This window comes from Cyanistes caeruleus, chromosome 9, assembly GCF_971803275.1.
Source record: "Cyanistes caeruleus chromosome 9, bCyaCae1.hap1.1, whole genome shotgun sequence".
In the NCBI taxonomy this organism is placed as follows: Eukaryota; Metazoa; Chordata; class Aves; order Passeriformes; family Paridae; genus Cyanistes; species Cyanistes caeruleus.
The window spans coordinates 32559269-32578813 of NC_141709.1; the positions used below are offsets into that span (position 1 = coordinate 32559269).

General features: G+C 48.8%; 1 protein-coding gene across 31 annotated transcripts in view; it reads right to left on the reverse strand.

Moving 5' to 3' along the window:
- The window catches only part of DOCK7 (dedicator of cytokinesis 7), a 91723-nt gene extending 75028 nt beyond the window's left edge, over positions 1-16695 (reverse strand). For 23 of the 31 annotated variants that reach the window (XR_015290413.1, XR_015290414.1, XM_086901780.1 and 20 more), the window contains exons 1-2: positions 16512-16667; positions 7883-7988 (exon numbers count right to left, since the gene is read on the reverse strand). Coding sequence is in view for 29 of the 31 variants with exons in the window: in XM_086901780.1 (XP_086757906.1) it covers positions 7883-7988; positions 16512-16549 (144 nt within the window). In the remaining 2 variants the exon portion in view is untranslated. Of the gene's footprint in view, positions 1-7882; positions 7989-16511 lie in introns of all 31 variants that reach the window. The other 8 variants (XM_086901773.1, XM_086901772.1, XM_086901769.1 and 5 more) reach the window with 3 other exon arrangements.
- Positions 16696-19545: the final 2850 nt, after the last annotated feature.

Genomic DNA, 19545 nt, shown 5'->3' on the forward strand with positions numbered 1-19545 from the left:
GGAACAAAGGGATAACGAGCAGGGAAAGCTACACCCAGGGCACCATGCTGCACAGCTCACACAAGGAAACAAAAGGTATAAAGCAGAGGTCAGGCTTGTACAAGACCTGCACCTGTGCAGGGATCTGAAGACTCAAGATCTGCTCTCCCGGGCACTGCACGGCAGCTCAGTAACAACTAGGGCAGAAAAAGGGATCATTATTACTCCATCTCACAGGGACTGACTGAAGCACAGTGCCCTGACTCCACAGGCATTCCCAGGTTTGTCTGGAGGACTCCATCCCTTCCCTAAACCAACAGCTGGGCTCAGGGGATATCTGTGCCCACGAGGAGTCTCCTGGGACACACTGGAGTGACACACTCAAATCCCTGCTATCATTCTGCAAACTTTTCCAGCTTGTGTATGACAGCACAGCCATGGAAAACAACATTCCCTCCCATTTCCTTCTCCCTCCCTCACCTCTGCCCTCCCAGGATGCCCAATCTCACTGAGAGGGAGCCCCAACAGCACTGAGAGGTTGTGACATGACAGCTTGGCAGGATGCATCTGGCACAACAAGGATTTGAACCCAACCTGCTGTGGCCTAATCCAAGCCCAATTTCCCTTGTAGCTCCAATAAAAATTCCCAAGGGCAGTATCCCAGCCCCTGTGAGGATCACAGTACAATTGAGGGCTCTGTAAAAATGACAATGGCAAAGTGTAGAAGGTTGTCCCTCCTGCCCCCTGTGTGGGAGTAAAACTCCCTGTGATAAGGGACCTTGGAAAAATTAAGCCTGCAGAGAGCTCCTCATCCTAGGGAGGATCCTGACTGCTATTTTTACTTGGCAGCTAAAGCACTTATTCAAAATCAGGGTGATATTTCTTGCCAATTTTGAAACCGGGACAAAGTTCCATCTTAACTTCAATACCTCCTTAAATATTAAGCCATTTATAACGTGCTAAAACTGCAACAGATTGTGCCAAAGCTCCAAATTCTAAATTAATACCAACTTCCCACCCACTGCCTTCCCTGGGCAAAAATCTTGGAAGGACAGAAGCAGCAGATTAACATTTCAAAGCTGAGCCCCAGCCTTCTCTCAGCTATCTCTGGGTCTCCAGGGCAAACAGGCACTTCCCTTGCTGAGCAGTCAGGAATGCAGATGGCCTGTGCTTGCTGTGGCAAAATCCTGTCACCCTTAAACAGATACTGGTATCTCAGGGAACAGGAGTCAAATCTGATGTACTGGAAGGAGTCAGAATAAATCTGAGAATGTAATATGCTAAAAAAAAAAAAATTACAATTTGCAGGCAGGTTAAAGAAGGTAACAGTTTAAAGAAATAAGCTTGCTTAACAGAGGCATTAGATTTATTTTTAAGTGTGAACTACAGGCAAGTCACTCTAAGAGGTTTTGAAACATGAGCAGTGTAATATTAACCACTGACAACACTCAAGTAATGAAAAAACATGTTTTACTTGCAAAAATGACATTTTCTTTCAACTAAGCGCTCCAAAAATAATCCAAATGGATCCAAATTCAAAGACTTGCATATTTGTCTGCTGCCATCCCTGCATTTCAGAAAACCCATACTCCTGATTCCTGGTGAGCCCAGAGAACTCCTGCATTTCATTTTTTGGCTGCATTTATAATACATGGAAATATTCAAATGAACCAAGGAGATTCCTAGGCAATCTCTGCTTTCCATCAACCACAGGCAGCTCCCAAGCCTCACCAAGGATGACACCTCCCCAGCCCTCAGTGCAGTCATTACCTCCCCACTGCCTCTGGAATGCAGTTCCCTATCTCCTGCCCTGCTCTGCCTCTCATTCCTTCTTTTGCATGATGTTCTGTGAGATGTCATTATCACAGAGAGCAGCTGATCAAAGTCCTTTATTTCCAAATTGCAAGCGTGCCCCAAAAATGGTTGTAAGCATTCTCTGTGTCTGAAGCCTCCATTTTTGCAATCTGAAAACATTTAATTTTAAGATCTGAATTCTGTGAGATCTGCAGTGTGTGGCAAATTCTATCACAATGCCTAAGCTAGAAAAATCCTCTAATGAAAGGAAATGGATTCCCCATCCCTGGAAGTGCCCAAGGTTGGACAGGGCTTGGAGCACCCTGGGAATGTGGAAGGTGTCCCTGCCCCTGGCAGGGGCTGGAACAGGATGAGCTTCAAGGTCCTTCCAACCCAAACCAGCCTGGGATTCTGTGGAATAATTACAAATATACCTACCTAAAGAAGGATCCTGCATGTAACAAGGAACAGCCAGTCCCAAAACCAGTGAGATGCTTTATGTACAAATACTGCCAGGTTATTTGCTGTGATAACTGGTTGCTAATGTAGGAAGCCATTTGGGCATAGAAATATTAATATTAATCAGAGATTAATTAGTTATCTGGGAATACTAAAGCTATTTCTTAGCAACCCTAGAAAGACACGAGTTATGCCTCCAAGGACGGGTAAGAAGACAAGATCTTTGATGACTAAGGATTGTGTAATTTCACCAAGAGTATTTGGAGAACACAAAGACTTTGATACAGAAAATGGAAGTGCTGAGACTCATCTCGAAGAGTTTCCCTCTGATAAACTGTGACAAAACTGAAAGCAGAAACTGAGACAGCAGCAGAGAAATCAAAAAACAAACAGTTTGAGCAGAGACTGCAGAAAATTCACAGATTTCCCACTTTTGTCAGAAATGTTGCATCAGGTCAATAGAGCCTGACCCCTCCAGACCCTTGGGGCTCACACAGGCAAACCCTGGTGGCCCTGAGCCCTGGTGGCCCTGAGCCCTGCCAAGCATGGACAATGCTCTCCTGAGTGGGAAATACTCGGCACAGGCACGTCTCAGTTCCCAGGGGACATTTCTCCCCTGTGTGGATGGATGAACCACGGACACGTGCAGAGACAGCAGCGTCACAGCAGAGTCACACAGAGCTGCCCAGGCTGCTCTGGACACTGCCAGGGATGGGGGACAGCCTGTGCCAGGGCCTCATCGTCCTCTGAGCAAAGAAATTCTCCTGACATCTAACCTCTGGCACTGGGAGCCATTCCCTGTGTCCTGTCCCTGCAGGCTTTGTCCCCAGTCCCTCTCCAGCTCTCCTGGAGCCCCTTCAGGCCCTGCAAGGGGCTCTGAGCTCTCCCTGGAGCTTCTCCTCTCCAGGTGGGCACCCCCAGCTCTCCCAGCCTGTTTATTAACAATTACTTGGTATAATATCATTTCATTAAGAGTATTTATCTCTGCTAACAGGTGAACTGTTTAAGTTACTGCAGAGACTCCCAGTGGACACCAGCCCCACCTGAACAGAGAAAACACCCCTGGCCTTGGCCACAGGGCTCACTTCAGCCACAGTTTTAATGTCCTACAGCAATGCCTGCACCAGAGCAGAGTTAACAGGGCAGAGGATGTGGATGCCTCTCCCATCCTCCCCTGCCTGATGAGGACAGACCACTCAGCCAGGCAGGGCAAAACCTCCAGGAAATACAAATAAATAATGGGAGGCACCATTCAGCCTTCATCAGCCCTGAGACAGCATAAAGACTTGGCTCATTCTCCTTTTCAATTCTTGGTGATAAAATTACTTGGCTCTGAACACTCCAAAACGCCCTTTTCAGTGCCACACAGGACACTGTCATGTTTTCCTTCCCTGTGCTTCCCATTCATTTGCACAAATCACCTTTTCTTCTTCTCTTAAATTACATTAAAATAAACAATGGAAATATACAAAGGAACCTATATTCTCTACTTGAATAATTAGATGTTATCTTTGAATGCATGGCCAAAGTCTGACATCCAATAAATCCAAGACAAAGCTTCAATTAGCCCAGATAATGCCCATGAAGCCAGCAGTGCTTTACAAAGATATGTAAATGTCAGCACCTTCATTTTACAGGAGAAAATGAAGTGCTGAGAGCAGATGTGGTCAGATCACACCACATCCAAGAATCCAGACCCCTTTATTCCCCGGCTAATTAGCATCTCTTGTAACATTGTTCCTTTACATACTAACAATCATCTCTGCTGTAATATACATCAACAGGCAGGAAATATTACCCCAAATCCCTTGGAAAAGCTGTGATTTTTCTATAAAACAACTGAATGTACACCCACTCTGCTTATTTGCAGTAAAAAGCTGCCCTTCTAACAAAATCACAGAGTCATTAAGGTTGGCAAAGTCCTCCAAGATCATCCATGCCCAAACTTTGACTGAACACCATCTTGTCAACCAGACCATTGCACTAAGTCCTATATCCAACCACTAAAATATACCTCTAAAGATGTAAAGAAATAGAAATAGAAACCTGAAAAGATTTTTTAAAATTAAGAGAACTCTTTCTTGGGAAAAAATAAATAAATTGAGTTTTAGACAACAACCAAAAAACATTTCAATTATTATCCTTGGCACTCAAAAGTGAAAAAAAAAAAAAAAGTCCAAGATTTTTTAAGTCTTTATCTGCTTTCAACAGACAGAGTTAACTGAGCACAAGGAGCTGCCCCACATTAAAAACAAACTTGGGAGGAAAAGAAAGTGGTTAGTCAGGAGGGATTATAATGGCAGTCTGGTTCATCAAACAAACAGCAAATTCCCCATCCTGCAAGATGCTGGGGAATTCTCCCAGAGGAAGTGCAGGCTCTCTGCTTTCACCCACTGGGGTTGGTGGTGAGAAGCAGCAGCTCCCAGCAGGGAATGCTGAACCTCTGGAGGCAGCCAAGGTGAGCACAGCCTGAGGATTCCAACCCAGAGCACAGCCAGCAAGGTGCAAATGCACACTCCATTCACCAGTGGGCTTGGAGAGACTCGCAAAAATAACTTCACCAAAAAAATCCCTCCTCCATGGAACTCTCAGAGCTCACAGCTCCTATTTCCCAATAACAAACTGTCAGTGCCTTCTGTTGTGGGTTGCAAAAATAAAAAGCTCAGAGCTGCAGGGACTGCATCCTGCCAGGAGTCCCAGCCTGGCACATTGGGTTACACAGGAAAAGCCTCTGAGGGCCGTGGACCTGTGTCTGGGGTTTGAGGAATGTGCAATTAAATCAGCTGCTCCTAAAAGTGGCAGAAGGGTGGAGGCTGAAATAATAAACTCATTTGAAAGCAGTGTCTTCCCCCCAGCTCTACCAGATACCAAATTAGAAACAGTTCTGGCAGCATTTTGTCTGCTGTTTGTGAGGCAAAAGGGAAGAGACTTGCTACAATTCAGCTGACAGGTTTTTGCATTTATCCCAGGTTCAACCACGGGCAAGTCTGTGGTGTGGGGAACATCTCTGCACTGGCTTCAGCTGACAAGAAACAAAAGGCCCAAGGAGGCATGGTGCTGAAGGCTCTTCATTCACAAAAGCTCTTATTTCTCCATGAAAATATCTCCTTTGGACTGATAAGACTCTCAGACAAACTATCATAAGCAGCTGCTGTTGGCAACCATCAGAGAATCGGTGTTGACCTTTCCTGGACCAGAATTCCCACCACAGTGAGCAAGATGAGAGAGCACATCTGCACAACCACTGGAGTCACAGAACCAGGGAATATCCTGAGCTGGAAAGGACTGATCCAGTCCAGCTCCTGGCCCTGCACAGGACAGCCCCAACAATTCCACCCTGTGCCTGACAGCATCGGCCAAATAATTCTTGAACTCTGGCAGGCTGGAGATCCCCAGTCCCAACCAGCTGCCATCGTGGAGATACTGAAACTCAAACACACAACATTTTAGCAGGAATTTCCTCTTCACTCCCACACTACATGCCCTACTTTAGGCTTTTAAACCAGTGTGGCTACACAGAAATTAACTTTTCCAGAGCAAACACAGCTTCACACAATGATGCTTTCCCTCTGCATAATGCTGATTATCAAAGCAGGCCAGGCAGGCACAGCAGATCCTGACGGATGCCTCGGGGAGAGAAATTAACCCAAAATTCAGACAAGAGAACCTCTGTAGTATTACACAGCCTGAGGATACAGACTCATGACTTCACTAAATAGACTTTTCCTACAGACTATCTCCTACAAACCATCACCCCATGTTAATCAGGCTTTTGCAGAGCATCTCTGCTCAGCACCCAATTTCATGTGACAAACTGGGAGCTTATCACAGCAGCCATCACACAATGCAGTTTGATAGGAAAAGCTCAGAGCCTGCTTCCAGCTGGCATGACCTTTTCCAGCATTTTTATAGATTCTTGCATATATTTACTAGCAAACACCAGGGCAACAGGATAATGAGAGCTACTGACAATACCATGACCAACAAGTCTGATCCTGTATCAAAAATTACATGTGAAGATCAACAGGACCGAAGCTTTGAGCTTGAACACTTGGCTGGTGGCAGAATGGAAAAAGCTCAGGAACAGGAGGAAAAAGTGGAAGAGACAATTCAGAGGGAAAGGAGGTGATACAAGGAAAAACTGATCAAAAATATGGCTGTGTGAGCCTGGAGAGGTTCACGGAAGACATCTCAATTTATGAGAGCAGAAAGGCAATTCCAAGATGAACCCAGAGGTGAGACAAGGGAGGCACAGCAGCTCCTGGGATGGATATCCAATGGGAGTGCACTCCTCAGCTGTCCAGTGCTGCAGGGAAGCGGAGTCAATGACCCTGAGTGCTCCACACACCAGCTAATAGCAGGGGACCCTCCCTATTCTAATGCTGGATTATGCAAAGGACCATCCAGAACTGCCAAGTCAGGGCTTTGCATTATCACTGCACAGCCCAGCAGAGCCACTGAGATAAGGCATTAGTCTGGGCAGCAGCTCTCATTAACCCTTCTCTCATTAACCCTTCTCTCATTAACCCTGCTCCCTGCTCAGTGCCCACCACGCTGGGCACCAGCTGACAGAGCAGCCTTCTGCTGTCCCTGTGCTCCCAGGAAATGACAGGAATTCCAGCCCTCCTCCATCCCCAGCGCCCCTGGCACAGCCAGATCTCCTCAGAGATGAAGTCTGTGCCGCAGTGAAGACACTGCCCTGAGCTAGAGGTCAGCCTGGAGATCCCTTCTGAGGTGACACAGCTCCCAGGACACCTTTGTGCTCCACAGGAGGCAGCTTTAACAGGGTACATTGGACATGAAGCAGAGGGAATTCCCATGAACTCATTCCCACAAGGAACCAAGGAAACACTACAGGACCTCACTCCAAAGAGAAGAACTCTTGTAAACTCACAACACTTGCACAGACTATCAAATTCAGGGCACATTTCCAGCCCTGCCTGACCTAACCGCCCCTCTCTGAAGAAAACAAGATGCTCTAATATTTGTTTTCCAAGTTGACTGCAGCAAAAAGAACCACTGTGACCTGAAGTGAGACCCCAAATCAAATATTTCCAGCCTGAAAAAGTTTGCTGCACTCTTAAAATGTTTACCACAATAAATCTGGAAGGTTCCTGGTAGGCCATGCAAGAAAGTCTGACTTCAGAAAGGGTGACTGTGACAATTCAGCTCTTCAAAGTGGGCTGTAAACTTGTAAGTAAATATACATTCCTGAAAAATGGCCACACTCAACTTGCACAATAATATTTAAAATACTTCAGAAGAGTTGATGAGTCGCTGTGGTCCTGCTCTCCAGAGTGACAAGGACAGGAAAACAGCAACCTGAAGTGCAGGATCTTACAAAGAGCTCTCCATGCAGAGAACCACAAAAACACAGAATTTAATCCCCAATCCAGGCTGTATGGGGATAAAACAACTAATATCTGTTCAAGAAAGCTCCTTATCCTACAAAGATTCTGCAGAAACAGCATTCCCAGCCACACCAACTGATTTGCAACATAGAAATCCCCAAAATTAGTGGCTTTTGCATGGAATGTTGTCCTTGGTGTTATCAGAGCCGCTTACATCAGCAACCTGTCAGCACTCCTCCCAAATGGTCAAATGAGCATGGGCAGCAGCCTGAGCAAGCCCTGCTGCAGGCATGACTTACAGAGGTGTGATGAGAGACGCTGCCTCCAATGTTGAGGTTCTTGAGGAGCTGCGGGGAGCCTCCATACTGCCCCGAGATCTGCTTCCTGACCTCGGCTGCCACGGTCCTGCAACGACACAGGGACAGGGTTATCTCTGAGAGGGGATGGATCACACACACCTGCCTGTGCTGCTGGAATGAAACCAGGCTCTGCTTGCTGCCATCAGGGTGTCACTGCCTGCCAGGAACGGATCCTGCATAATAAATTCCCAGGAATCACAAAGCTCTCACAAGGCTGCAGATACGTATTTTTAACAGCAATTAAGGGTTTTTTTCTTCCTTTTTTGTGAACTGCTCTTCTGTGCACATCTGTGGCAATAAAATGCACGTGACCCTGAGCACAAATTAACTTGTTCCCAGCAGGCTCTTCCAAGGAAAGCTCTTCTCCAGAGTTCTCCTCTCCCTTCAGCAGTTCCTGGTCACACAGCTGCTTCTGTACTCTGCAGTTTCATCCCTCGGCCTATTTTTGGGGTTTGCAGTCACAGCCAGACAAAGGAGCAGGAAACAAATGACTGGGTCAGAACAAAAAGGTGCTTCCCTTCCCATGTAGGAAAGGTAAAGGTGACAAGCAGAGGAAACACTGGCACAGAGCCCCGTGTCTCTGCCACAGAGGAATTCCACCACTGGGTAATTTTCTCACCAGGCATGGAAAGCACAGAGCAGCCCCTCCATGCCTGGAGGGTGAAAGCTGTGACCCTCCACAGTTTTCAATTTTGGCTAAAGAGCCACACTGTCTCTGGTAAGGCTGAAAACACAACAGGCAGTTGTGTTTTCACCTGGAGGGGGAAGGAAGAGCACAACAGAGAGGGAAATGCTGATGGCCAGGGGCTGTCTAAACAAAGAGCCACAGGTCCAGCCCCACCACAGCCATCCCCAGCTCTCCATCCTGTATCCCAGCAGGAAGCTGCAGCTCCTCTCAGCAGGGACAGCCAAGCCTCTGAGTAGGGTGGAAATGGTCTTGTTCCAAAAGCAAACCAAAACCCAGATTTCTTCCCCAAAAAACACAGTGTAGCTGAAAAGCTGCTGAGTACCCCTGGCCTACAGCACAAATGCTCCTCTCTAGGAGTCAACACCCAATTTATTAGGGACAAACCCACCCCAAGTGCCATCCACCACATCACAGCACTGCTGGCAGCTCTGGCTCCCAGAGCAAATTCCCAGCTCCAAGGAGACACTAACCAGCCCATAAGGCAGATGAAGAGGCTGCAAGAACAGGGATGATTTTTTTTCTGCTGTGTCAGTGATCTTTGAGCATCCTCATGGCTAAGAGACTCCTGATCTCAGCAGGGAGACTGTGCTTTTTATCAGCACAGCACACAAAGCTGCTAAAATCCTGCCAAGGAGATGGTTAAACCTGTCCTGAGCTAAACCTGGACGTCAGGATGGGCTCCTGGCTTTGGGATTGCTGGTGGGAGGAACGAAGGCAGCTGGAGGCAACTGCTGTCAGTAGAAGAGAAGGAAATTCTAAGAGGGAACTGGCTGGGACAATTGAGGCTACCATGGAGAGCAGATGTTTCCTCAGGCCAGAGGATGGATGTAAGATTAGCTAGAGGAAGCATTATTTTGTCTTTTTGAAAAAGTAGACTGCAGGAGGGAAAAAAAAATAAAGTTTTATGTATTCTGGCTGCAAGAAGTAATTTCCTTCATGTTTGCCTTTATCCACAGGAGCTGATGTTTTCACTTCTGGAGGGTGGCTTCTGTCCTGCTGGGGACAGGGAACATCCAGGAGAAGCCATCTCCCTGCTCCCACCACATGTGCATGCACATCCACACGTGACAGCAAACCACACGTGCTGCTGGCTTTTGTTGGGGAATTTGGAATGGATTAAAATGGCTGCTTGGCATGGAAAACACACCATGGAGCTGTGGCTGAGGATGGAAAAGCTCGTCCCCAGGATGCAGACGGGCTCTGCTTCAAACCAGGCTCTCTCAGTGTGTTTTGTGTCACTCCTGATGAGGCACAGAGAGGGCCCTGGCAGGAAAACTAAAGAGCACAGCACAATGCAAGAAAAACTAAAAACCCTTCCCCATTTTCAAGAGGCATTGTTTCCAGGTGGAAAGTACAACCAGGGGAGGGAACTTGTCCTCAGCTGTGGAAGCACAGCCATGCCTGACTCCGCCTGAATCCGTGGATCCTCAGGAACCCAAGGCATCTCCGTGGTCCAGCAGGAATGTGGTGCCACAAAAGAGATCAGCCCTGCTGCTGCACCATTAATAACCTCACTGGATTTTGAAAATTCCCCCAAAGCAGGACAACAGCAAGTCAGAACTGAACCTTCACTGGGTTTCACCAAGAAACCAGCATTACTCTCAAGTCTGAAGCACTCCTGCCTCTCCAGCTTTCACAAGCACCCACCAAAACTCTTCCCACGTGAAGTAAACCTCAGAATTCCCAAGTGGAGTGTGCTCAGGAATTATTTATCCCAAGCCTGCAGCCCAACCCACAGCTCAGACTGTCTCATTTCTGTATCACTGCATTCACAGAGGTTTTGGACACCACCTCCCCACCAGAAAGCATCGTGCCTCTGACAACCAGAAACCATCTCCTAATGTAACCTGACCTCCAGATGTATTTATGGGTAATCTACACTCCTTTGGGTTTGTGGCAGCATGATCAGGCTCAAGAGACCTCTCCCACTCCTTTCTACCTGCCAGGTGTCCCCTTCCAGCCTTTGGGCTCCCTTGGTCACCCAATGGCTTTTCTGGAGTTGCTCCAGTTGGGAATCAGAACTTCCAGCAGATGTGCTTCATCCTGATCACTGACTCCAGAGAAGGAGTAGAACTTTTGGAGAACCAAATGAGTATTTCCACATTGAGAAAATATCTCAGCTGACTTCTTTTAGGGCTGCTTCCTCACTGTTTCCTCCCAGAGGTTCCCAGTTTCCCCAAAACAAATAACATCTGGTCCAGTGGAAGGTGTCCCTGACCACAGAATGACCTTTAAGGTCCCTTCCAACACAGACCATTCCATCACTCCATGGAGACACTTGCCTTCTCCTCCTCCACTCCCAGAGGCTGTTTGTCCATGGCACACTGCTCATGACCAGCAGTTCATGCTGCACTATAACCCTGAGCACTATTTCTAACCCAAATCAATGCTGGTGTTACACCAAACCCCAGCAAGAAAAGACAAATAAATATTCTCCAAATGTAAAAAAAAAAAAAAAGAAAAAAGAAAAAATTAATTTGCTAGAGCTGAAGAGCCATTAAAGCTTTGATAATTAAAAGGACAAATAAAAAATTGCCTCTAATAACTTATCTAATATTCAACACATAACCTGGGAACCTCAGACAAACATTCCAGTTAATTATAGCCCACAGCCTCATGAATGTCTGTTTAAAGTACATCTTCCCCAGTCACTTCCTTTCTGACCTTCTTCACTGGTTAATTACTGTGTGTGTGTGTGTGGTTCACACAGAAAAAGAAAAAAAAAGAAAACCCACAAAGAAGAGGGAAAAAAATTCCTCTTGGAACTGGCTCCCGAAGCAAAACAAAACTGGTCATTCTCAAAAGTACTCTGAGCTGTAAATAACAAAATGAAACCATTTGTTTGCACTCCCAGGGTTCTTTACAACACACAAAAATCATTTCTGTTTCTATGTGCCCTGCCTGGTCAAACCCAAAAACTGTTCCTTTTTATTTTTATTTTTTTTAACATTTTTTTAGCTTAAGCAGCGAACTGGAAATATCAGTTCTTCTTTTTGCCTTCCCCCAGAAAAGACTCCCCAAGATCTCCCTGGTGATGCCAAGCAAGGTTAGGAACTCTCCTGTCTCCCAGCAAAGGTGGGTTGGGGACAGCCTGGGGCAATGTGAGGAAGTCTCCCTTTTCCAGGGCCCTCTCCACTGGGAAAGGGCAAGGCAAATTGGTTCTCCCCATCCTGCTAATTACAGAAGTGCTCCTCCTGCCTGTTCCTCAGCCTGGCTGTCACATGCAGGGACTGCACACCCAGGGAGCCTCTGAGAAAGGCAGCCTGGCACAGCGAGGCATCTGCAGCCCCAGCAGAGCTGCTTCTTCTGCCTCAGACAGAGAAAACTGCATTTCCACACCATTTACTTTTTCAAGTGAAAGCATCACCCTCTGTTCAGCCAGCACGGGCTGGAGGCATCCATCCTCCTGACTCACTGTGCTTGGATGTGGATCCCAAAAGCCCAGTGGCACTGGCTGTGTGTGTCACCTCTGCAGAGAGCACCTGGCCCTCTGTCCCCACGTGCTCCAGCTGGGCTGTCCTGCCTGCAGCCCCATCCAGGTGTGAGTCACCATCCAGGGAAGCTCTGATGGATGAGGGAACCTGCTCCAGGGATGCAGGGAGAGCTCTGGCCTGGAGCCACCCAGCCAGTTCCTTCCTCCTAAACCCCAGGTCCTGTTTCCTTCTGAGTGAACTCCTTCTCCTCGGAGTGAAACGGGTTTGATTTACAGCTGAGGAAATGCCCAGCTTGATCCTGACCGCTGCAGGGTGTTGTGTGGGTTCTTAAATTAACACAGACAAGCAACAACATGTTCCCTTTTTCCTCACCATTGATTAAAAGAGAAAACATCACACAACACTGCCTGTGGTGCTCTTCTGATAATATTTGATTATTGAGGCTGAAACGTCACCCCTGGGCTGCAGTGGAGGGATGAGCTCCCAGGACATCACCACAGGACTGGATCCTGCAGGACAGCAAAGTCACACCTCAAGCTAAAAACACCCAGCCAAAGAAGGAAGCCTTGGCCAGAGAAGCAGCTCTGCAGCAGAGCCCTGGAGATGAAGTTTTGGCCCTGCCTTCTCCCTTGCTTTAAGCAGTCAGGGATTTTCTTGGGTTTTGACTCCCACGTGAGACATCCACAGAGGCCGAATGGGGACAGCCAGCGGGAGTTCTGGAGAGAACGGGAAAGGGATGCTCTGAAATTCCTGGTAAAAATCCTTCCAGTTATCTGTGACAGTGTTTTGACAACGCAAATCTGGATGTGGGAAGAGAATAAACTGTGATGAATATTCTGCTGTGACCACGTTTCTGGCCCAACTTGGTGCTCCTGGGAGCCAGTGACAGCTCTGCTCTTGGTTTCAGTGGGTGCAGGTTTCACACCATCCCTCTTTACCCTGGGGCTGGGCAAAGGAGGCTGTCAACCCCCCTGACACAGCATTCAGGGAGTGTAAAAGGACTCTAAATGAACATAAATGCAAATTTAGCCTTCCCAAGTCCCCTTTTACAGCACCCCATCAGTGTAAAGGGAGCTGCAGCAGAAATAAGATGCTCTGAACGTAGTGAACACAAGTATCTTCCCCTCAGTTCAAATCCATAAAGACAAGCTGTGATTACTCCAGGAATCCCATATAGTGTAAGAGGCCTGGATGAGGGGGAATTTCCAAGTCACTGAATGTCTGGGAGCAGGATCAGCCCCCACTGAAGATGCCCCAGACAGCAGCACCTCATGGGGTTCCTGTTCACATGGAAGCACCTGGGAAGGGGCTGGAGCCACAAAGTAAAAACTGTTTTCTCTGCACTCCACTGACAGCTGGGCACAGGAAAACTGAAAAACCTAGCAAAAGAATACAGAGAAGTTGTAAAAATCACACTGTGGGGTTTGTGTGAGGCTGACACTGTAAAACAGAGGGCAGGGCAGGTGTGCTGTTCCAAGTCACAGGGATCCTCTCCTACTGTGGGAGCAGGAAAGGAGGATCAAAACTCTTTCCAAGCAAAGGCACATCCATGGTGATGGAATGACCAAAGGAGCAGCTCTGAATTCCCCAGATAACCCAGCCTCAGGATGGTCCAAGAGCACTGACAAGGCACTGAGTCAGGGGCTCACAGGAAAGCCTACATGAGTTTATCCCTGTAATGTTTCTGCTGTGTGAGGTTTAAAGGGGGAGCTTTTCTTTCTCTTTTTTGAACTCTAAAAAGCCTGCACACCTTTTCCTCTGCCTCAGGAAACACTGGAGTGCTGGGATACAACAAGCTCCAGTTACTGGGACATCCAGGAACTCAGAAGTGACCCTTTTGATGGGGGGGTTTCCCTATCCTATTTCTTTGCCAAGCAGCCCCATATCCAAAAAATGTACTGGGATAACACAACTGGGAATGTGCACCAGGCACAGGTGGCACTGAAGTTCCTCTGCTCTCACGTACAGAGATGGAAGCAACAGTCTCTGTGCTGCTACAGAAGCATCAGGATGCTGCAGAAGGATGGGATCCACCACAGCTTAATAAAACATTTTCTACCAATATATTTTCAATTAAAAATTAGCAATTTCAGGCAAGACCTTAGAAATTATTAACTCATTTCAGTGTGTTTAACTCAGGAGTTTCTTCTGATGGAGTCAAGAAGAATTAGTAAACACCTGTGATGGCCAAATTCTAGTTTAAATCCATCCTGCAAAAACTCAGCAGGACCTAATCATGAAGACACCTTGTAACATAGTCTTAAAAAAGTATTTTAAAACTGCTGGGTCAATTACTGATAGCCTCTGCCCAATATTCAAAGATTTGGATGCAATGACCATGGCACCAGCATTCTGATCATGCCCTTGAGGTGGCTGAAGAAATCACAGCAGGTAAATCTGAGCCGTGGGACACATCCCTGGGCTTTCCAAGAAACACTGAGCCCATCCCACGTTTGTTTTTCTACCTCTGCTGTAACAACCAATTTAGAAACGTGCAGCTGGACTAAAGGAATCTGTCTTGGTGGATCTGAATGACATCCATTTGAAGCACACAGGCAAAGCAAGAGCAGCATGGCTATTTCCTGTGAATAAGACAAATGCTAAGTCCACCTCGATGAGTCAGCCAAACCGGAGGGCAGAGTGTGAAAATTCGAGGGATCTATTCTTCTTGAAACAATGGAACTGGAGAAGGGTTTCCAGCAGCCACCAGCACAGCTCTGGGACTCCTGTGCACTGCTTGCTCCAATCTCTCACCCCCTGAAACAGCAACATTCCCAGCAGCAGCAGGAGAAGGGTAACAGCCCAGCCTGGGCATCCCCAGGTGCAACACTCTGCTCACAAGCTTTTGCCTGGATGTGCAGGCCACAAACCAGGAATTTGAGATTTCTCAAAACATGACACTACGGCACGGGAAACCCCACAGAAAACACAACAATCTTACAAGTGTAAAGGAAAGTTGGAGATGCAACAGCCCCGACCTCACTGCAAAGCACCCGGCTCCTTCTACAGGCACAGGTGAACCCAACCTGTTTAAAAACCACATCTGCCCACAAACACACGGAGAAATACACGGAGTGGTATTAGGTATTAGGTATCAGGTTAGCCCAAAAGGTGCACAGAGGTGGCACAGCTGTGCTACAACCCAGTGGATCAGGCAGGAATGCTGAGCACCACAGTGGTCACCCCAGGGCCATCCTATTTAACTTCCTGCCAGGGCTGCACAACTCTGACACTCTGACTTCCAGTGCTTGTGCCTCATGTGACTATTTCTATGACTACAATCAAGAAGCAGGAAAAACGGTCTGGCAGCAAATCCATCCCTCCCCGCTCCTTGACCTGTCACATTAACCCCTGGTTGGTGCACAGGAAAACGTGCAGGGAACCTGAAGAGCAGCGTTTTCACCTGTTTGCAGATCATGAGTGGGGTGGGACTGATGACATTCCTCTACCTCCTACCCAGCCTTTTCCTTTGACCTCCTTTTTCTTTGTCCATGACCCTTCTCCATCACGGCTTCTCCAGCTGCAACTGCTTGTACCTACAGCTTCTCACTCAATGCCATGAAAATGAGACTCCTTTTGCTATTGTCCACAGCCTCCTGAACAGCTCTGGCAGAACTGATGGTTCTCGCTGTCACTCCACTGCTGGTTACAGGCAGGAGAGGTACCACGGTCACCAAAGGCTACCTGCTCAGACCTGCAGACAGAAAGACTGTTCCCACCTGGAACCACATGCCTAACTCGCGGTGTAAATCACCAGAAACCTGCTGCTGACAGGTAAATTTATATAAACACTCCTCTTTAAAAAATAACCAAACTTTGAGAAACCCAAGGATGCTCAGCACCGCGATGCTCATGTAGCCCCGCGCGTCCAAGGAGCGGTGCCACGGCGAAGCAGCCGTGCTCACACACAAAAGGCAGGCGCTGGAAAGGAGCTTTCTCTCTCTCTCTCTCTCTCTCTCCATTTTCCAGCCGGCGGGAGGTCGGCGCTCCCCTCCCAGGTGCGGGGCCGGGGCAGCGCCGGGAGGCGGCCGGGGCAGGGCCGGCTCGGGCAGGAAAGCGCCGTGCCGCCCATTGTGCGGCCGGAGGGGCTGCACAAAGCGCCCGCCCGGCCTTTGTTCGCGGGAGCGGAATTCCAGGGCTCTTTTCCTCCTCTTTCTCCCTCCCTCCCCCGCTCCCCCGCGGGAGCTGCCTCGGGGGAGCGGCCCCGCGCTCGGCGGCCGCCGCGCCCGCTCCGGGCCCTCTGAGGCGGCGGGGGGGGCCGCAGCCCCGCGGCCGCTCCGGGCGGACCCTGCCCGGCGCCCCCGGAGGCCGGCGGGGCGCGGGCACCCGCGGGCCGCGCCGGGCCCGCTCGTCCCCGGGGCGCGGCAGCGGCGGAGCCCCCGCGGCCGGGCCCGCCCGCCCCCACACGCGGCGCCGCCGCCGCCGCCGGCCCGGCCGCCCCCGGTACCTGCTGATCTTCTGGGCGAAGGCGCGGCGCTCGGCCATGGCCGCGCTGCGGGCTCCGCGCTGCCGGCCCGGGCAGCGCTCGGCCGCCGTAATGCTCCGCCGAGCCGCGCACTTGAGCGGCGCAGCTCCCACCCCCGGCGCTCGCCGCCTCCTCCCCCTTCCTGCCGGGGGGCCGCTCCTCGCAGATATACGGCGGGGAGTGACCGCGGCCGGCCCGCTCCTGTCCCCGTCCCTGTCCCTGTCCCTGTCCCTGTGTCCATCCTCTCTTCCCATCCCTGTCCCCGTCCCCATTCTGTCTCCCCATCCCTGTCCCTGTTCCTATCCCCGTCCTCTCTCCCTATCCTCTCTCCCCATCCCTGTCCCCATCCCCTGTCCCTATCCTCTCTCCCCATCCCTGTCCCAGTTCTTCTCCCCAGGTCGTGACCCCCACCGGGCTCGGGCTCCCAGCCCGAGTGTGTCTATACCCCTTGCGGTGCTGCTTTATTCCCAAGTGAACACAGAGCGCTTGGGGCTGTTCTTGGCACTGATGGGGATCCACCGGTGGCTTGGGGAAAGGCTCCTCAGCATCGCTCCCCAGCCCTCAGCCCAAAGCTGCTGCCAGGCCAACACTTGGGAGCACTAAATCCCAGGATCACTGAGGTTGGAAAAGCCCTCCAGGAGCATCGAGTCCAAGCTGTGCCCGATCCCACCTTGTCACCGCTGAGAGAACTGAGTGCCACCTCCAGCCCTTCCTTGGACACCTCCAGGAGTGAGGAATCCAAAGTTCCTTGGGCAGACCCTGCCAATGTCTTATCACCCTTTCCATGAAGAAATTCACCTGATGTCCAACCTAAAACCCCCGGCATAGCTTAAGACCTTGATGGGTGTCACAGGTTCCTTGGCCAAACAAAATTCCCAGTCAATCCTGCCCCATATCAACCCATCTTTTCCTACAAAAAGGCTAAAAATTATCCCTAATGATGTTTCAGAAGATGGTTGGAAGACTGTACCATCCATCTTCCCATCCAAACATGCCTTACTACCAGTGTCTGCAACCATGTCATGGTGTGGGGTCATTCTAATGGGAAGAGGAGGTAGAAGGTGGGGAGTTATTGAAAAAAACCTGATTGTTTTGTGACTTCAAAAAAAGATCGAGCCCAGGACATGATCTAGCAGATAATTCCTGTTACCTGACATATGCTGTGCATTAATCCAAACCAGGACACTATTAATAGTCACCCAGGAAGTGTCCAGAAGCAGGAGAGTTAATTCCCCCCTCTCCATCTGTTTGTGTGGTGTGAATGTTTCCATCGAGGACACCAATCCTTCCCCTTGCAGGAGCTGCTGATTTCCAGCTGTGTGTAATTCCTCTGCTTTGCTGTTTGTGTGTGTTTACACAGGCAGTGCCCCAAAACCTGCAAATATCTCCGTGTGTGAGTGATCCCAGTGGATTTAATGCAGCCACCAAGTGAATCTTCTGCGGGTGAGGCTGTGCCCAGCGACACAAAGGTGCTGTCATGTGTCACACACGTGCACACAGACAGAGATCCTGGGAAGCAAAGACCTATTGTAGGCACTGAGAAAGGGATGTTCTTCTCCAAGGGGGAGGGGAGGAAATATCCCACAAACGCCTGCCAAGACAAAAGACTTTTGCTCTGGAGTTGCTGCCTGAGTGTGGAATTGCACACCAGAGAAGGCCCTCACACAGGGATAAGAGATTTACCTCCTCAGATCCATAGAAATTGTGGCTGCCCATCTCTGGAAGCGCTCAAAGCCAGGACAGGGCCTGGAGCACCCTGGCACAGTGGAAGGTGTCCCTGCCCATGGCAGGGGGTGGAATTGGATGAGCTTTCAGGTCCCTTCCAACCCAAACCAGTCTGGAATTCTATCACCAAACTCTCACACCCGAGTGTGTGTGCTCACAAGAACAGAACAAAGCACCAGGGACCACCAAGGGAAGGGAATGTTTCCTCTTCCCTCCTTTTTTCTTTCCAAAATAGCACCAGCCTGGAATGCAGGAGGGAAAAATATCCCTGCCTAACCCAAACTCTGAGACCAAAACTGGGAATCCTGCAGTTCTGAAAGGGAGGCTCTTCCTGCTGCCAGAGGGTGCAAAGAGCAGCCCAGCCCCAGCAGCCACGGAGTATCCAAGGTCCACTGGAGACCTTTGGGATTTTAGGTTTCATTTTCTCCTCCTGTCAGTCATTACCACAGAGAAAGGACTTTGGTTATGTTCTGGGCACTATTTGCTGAGTTTTGATGTTGCATTTGCTATTCCTTGGCTTTTTCTATAGCTGAGAGCTGGGCCAGAGGAGCTCCAGCCATCCCACGAGGATATAAAATGGATCTCTATCAAATACAGATATTTTATGTTGTCACATCAGGATGGCATTGCTTTGCAGAGAAATAGGTTTTCTCCATACAGTTGGGTTAAATACGAGTAAAACCCCTCAATTAATAGTCAACACCCAGTGAATTTCAGAAAAATACAGATTTCTCATTACTTTTCAGATAGTGACCGGCAAAAGTCTCCAAAGTCTGTGAGTTAAAATAGTAAGAGATCACTAACATTGGTAGAAATGTACATGTGACCTTGCAAAAACTCCAAGAGCTTCTGTAGATTGACCCTAACTTTTGCAGTGACTGCAGCATTAACCAAGAGAAGTCAAGGGAAAAGTGAAGAAATAAGAGGGAAAAAAAAATTCAGTTGACCATTATAAATTCAATAATGCCAAATACAAGAATTCATGGTAACAACCTGGAGGGGATTGATGTGGTGGTTTGAGGGTGATATTTTGGGTGCAAAGGTGAGTGTTGCCTCTTCACAGGCACAGTCACAATTCTTCTGCCTCTTGTTTTGTCATCTTAGAAGTGAATTAACTGAAGAAAATGCTTAGTCTGAAGAAACAAACTCAAGCTTTGCTAAGAGGAGGATGTGACCACCAGAGAAACCTGTTACATGGAATTACAGTCTGCAATAAAAATACTTCTTTAGGAACTAGCAGATCCCTCTGATTTAGAAACAACTGTTGTGTGGCAAGTTTTCCTGAAAAAAG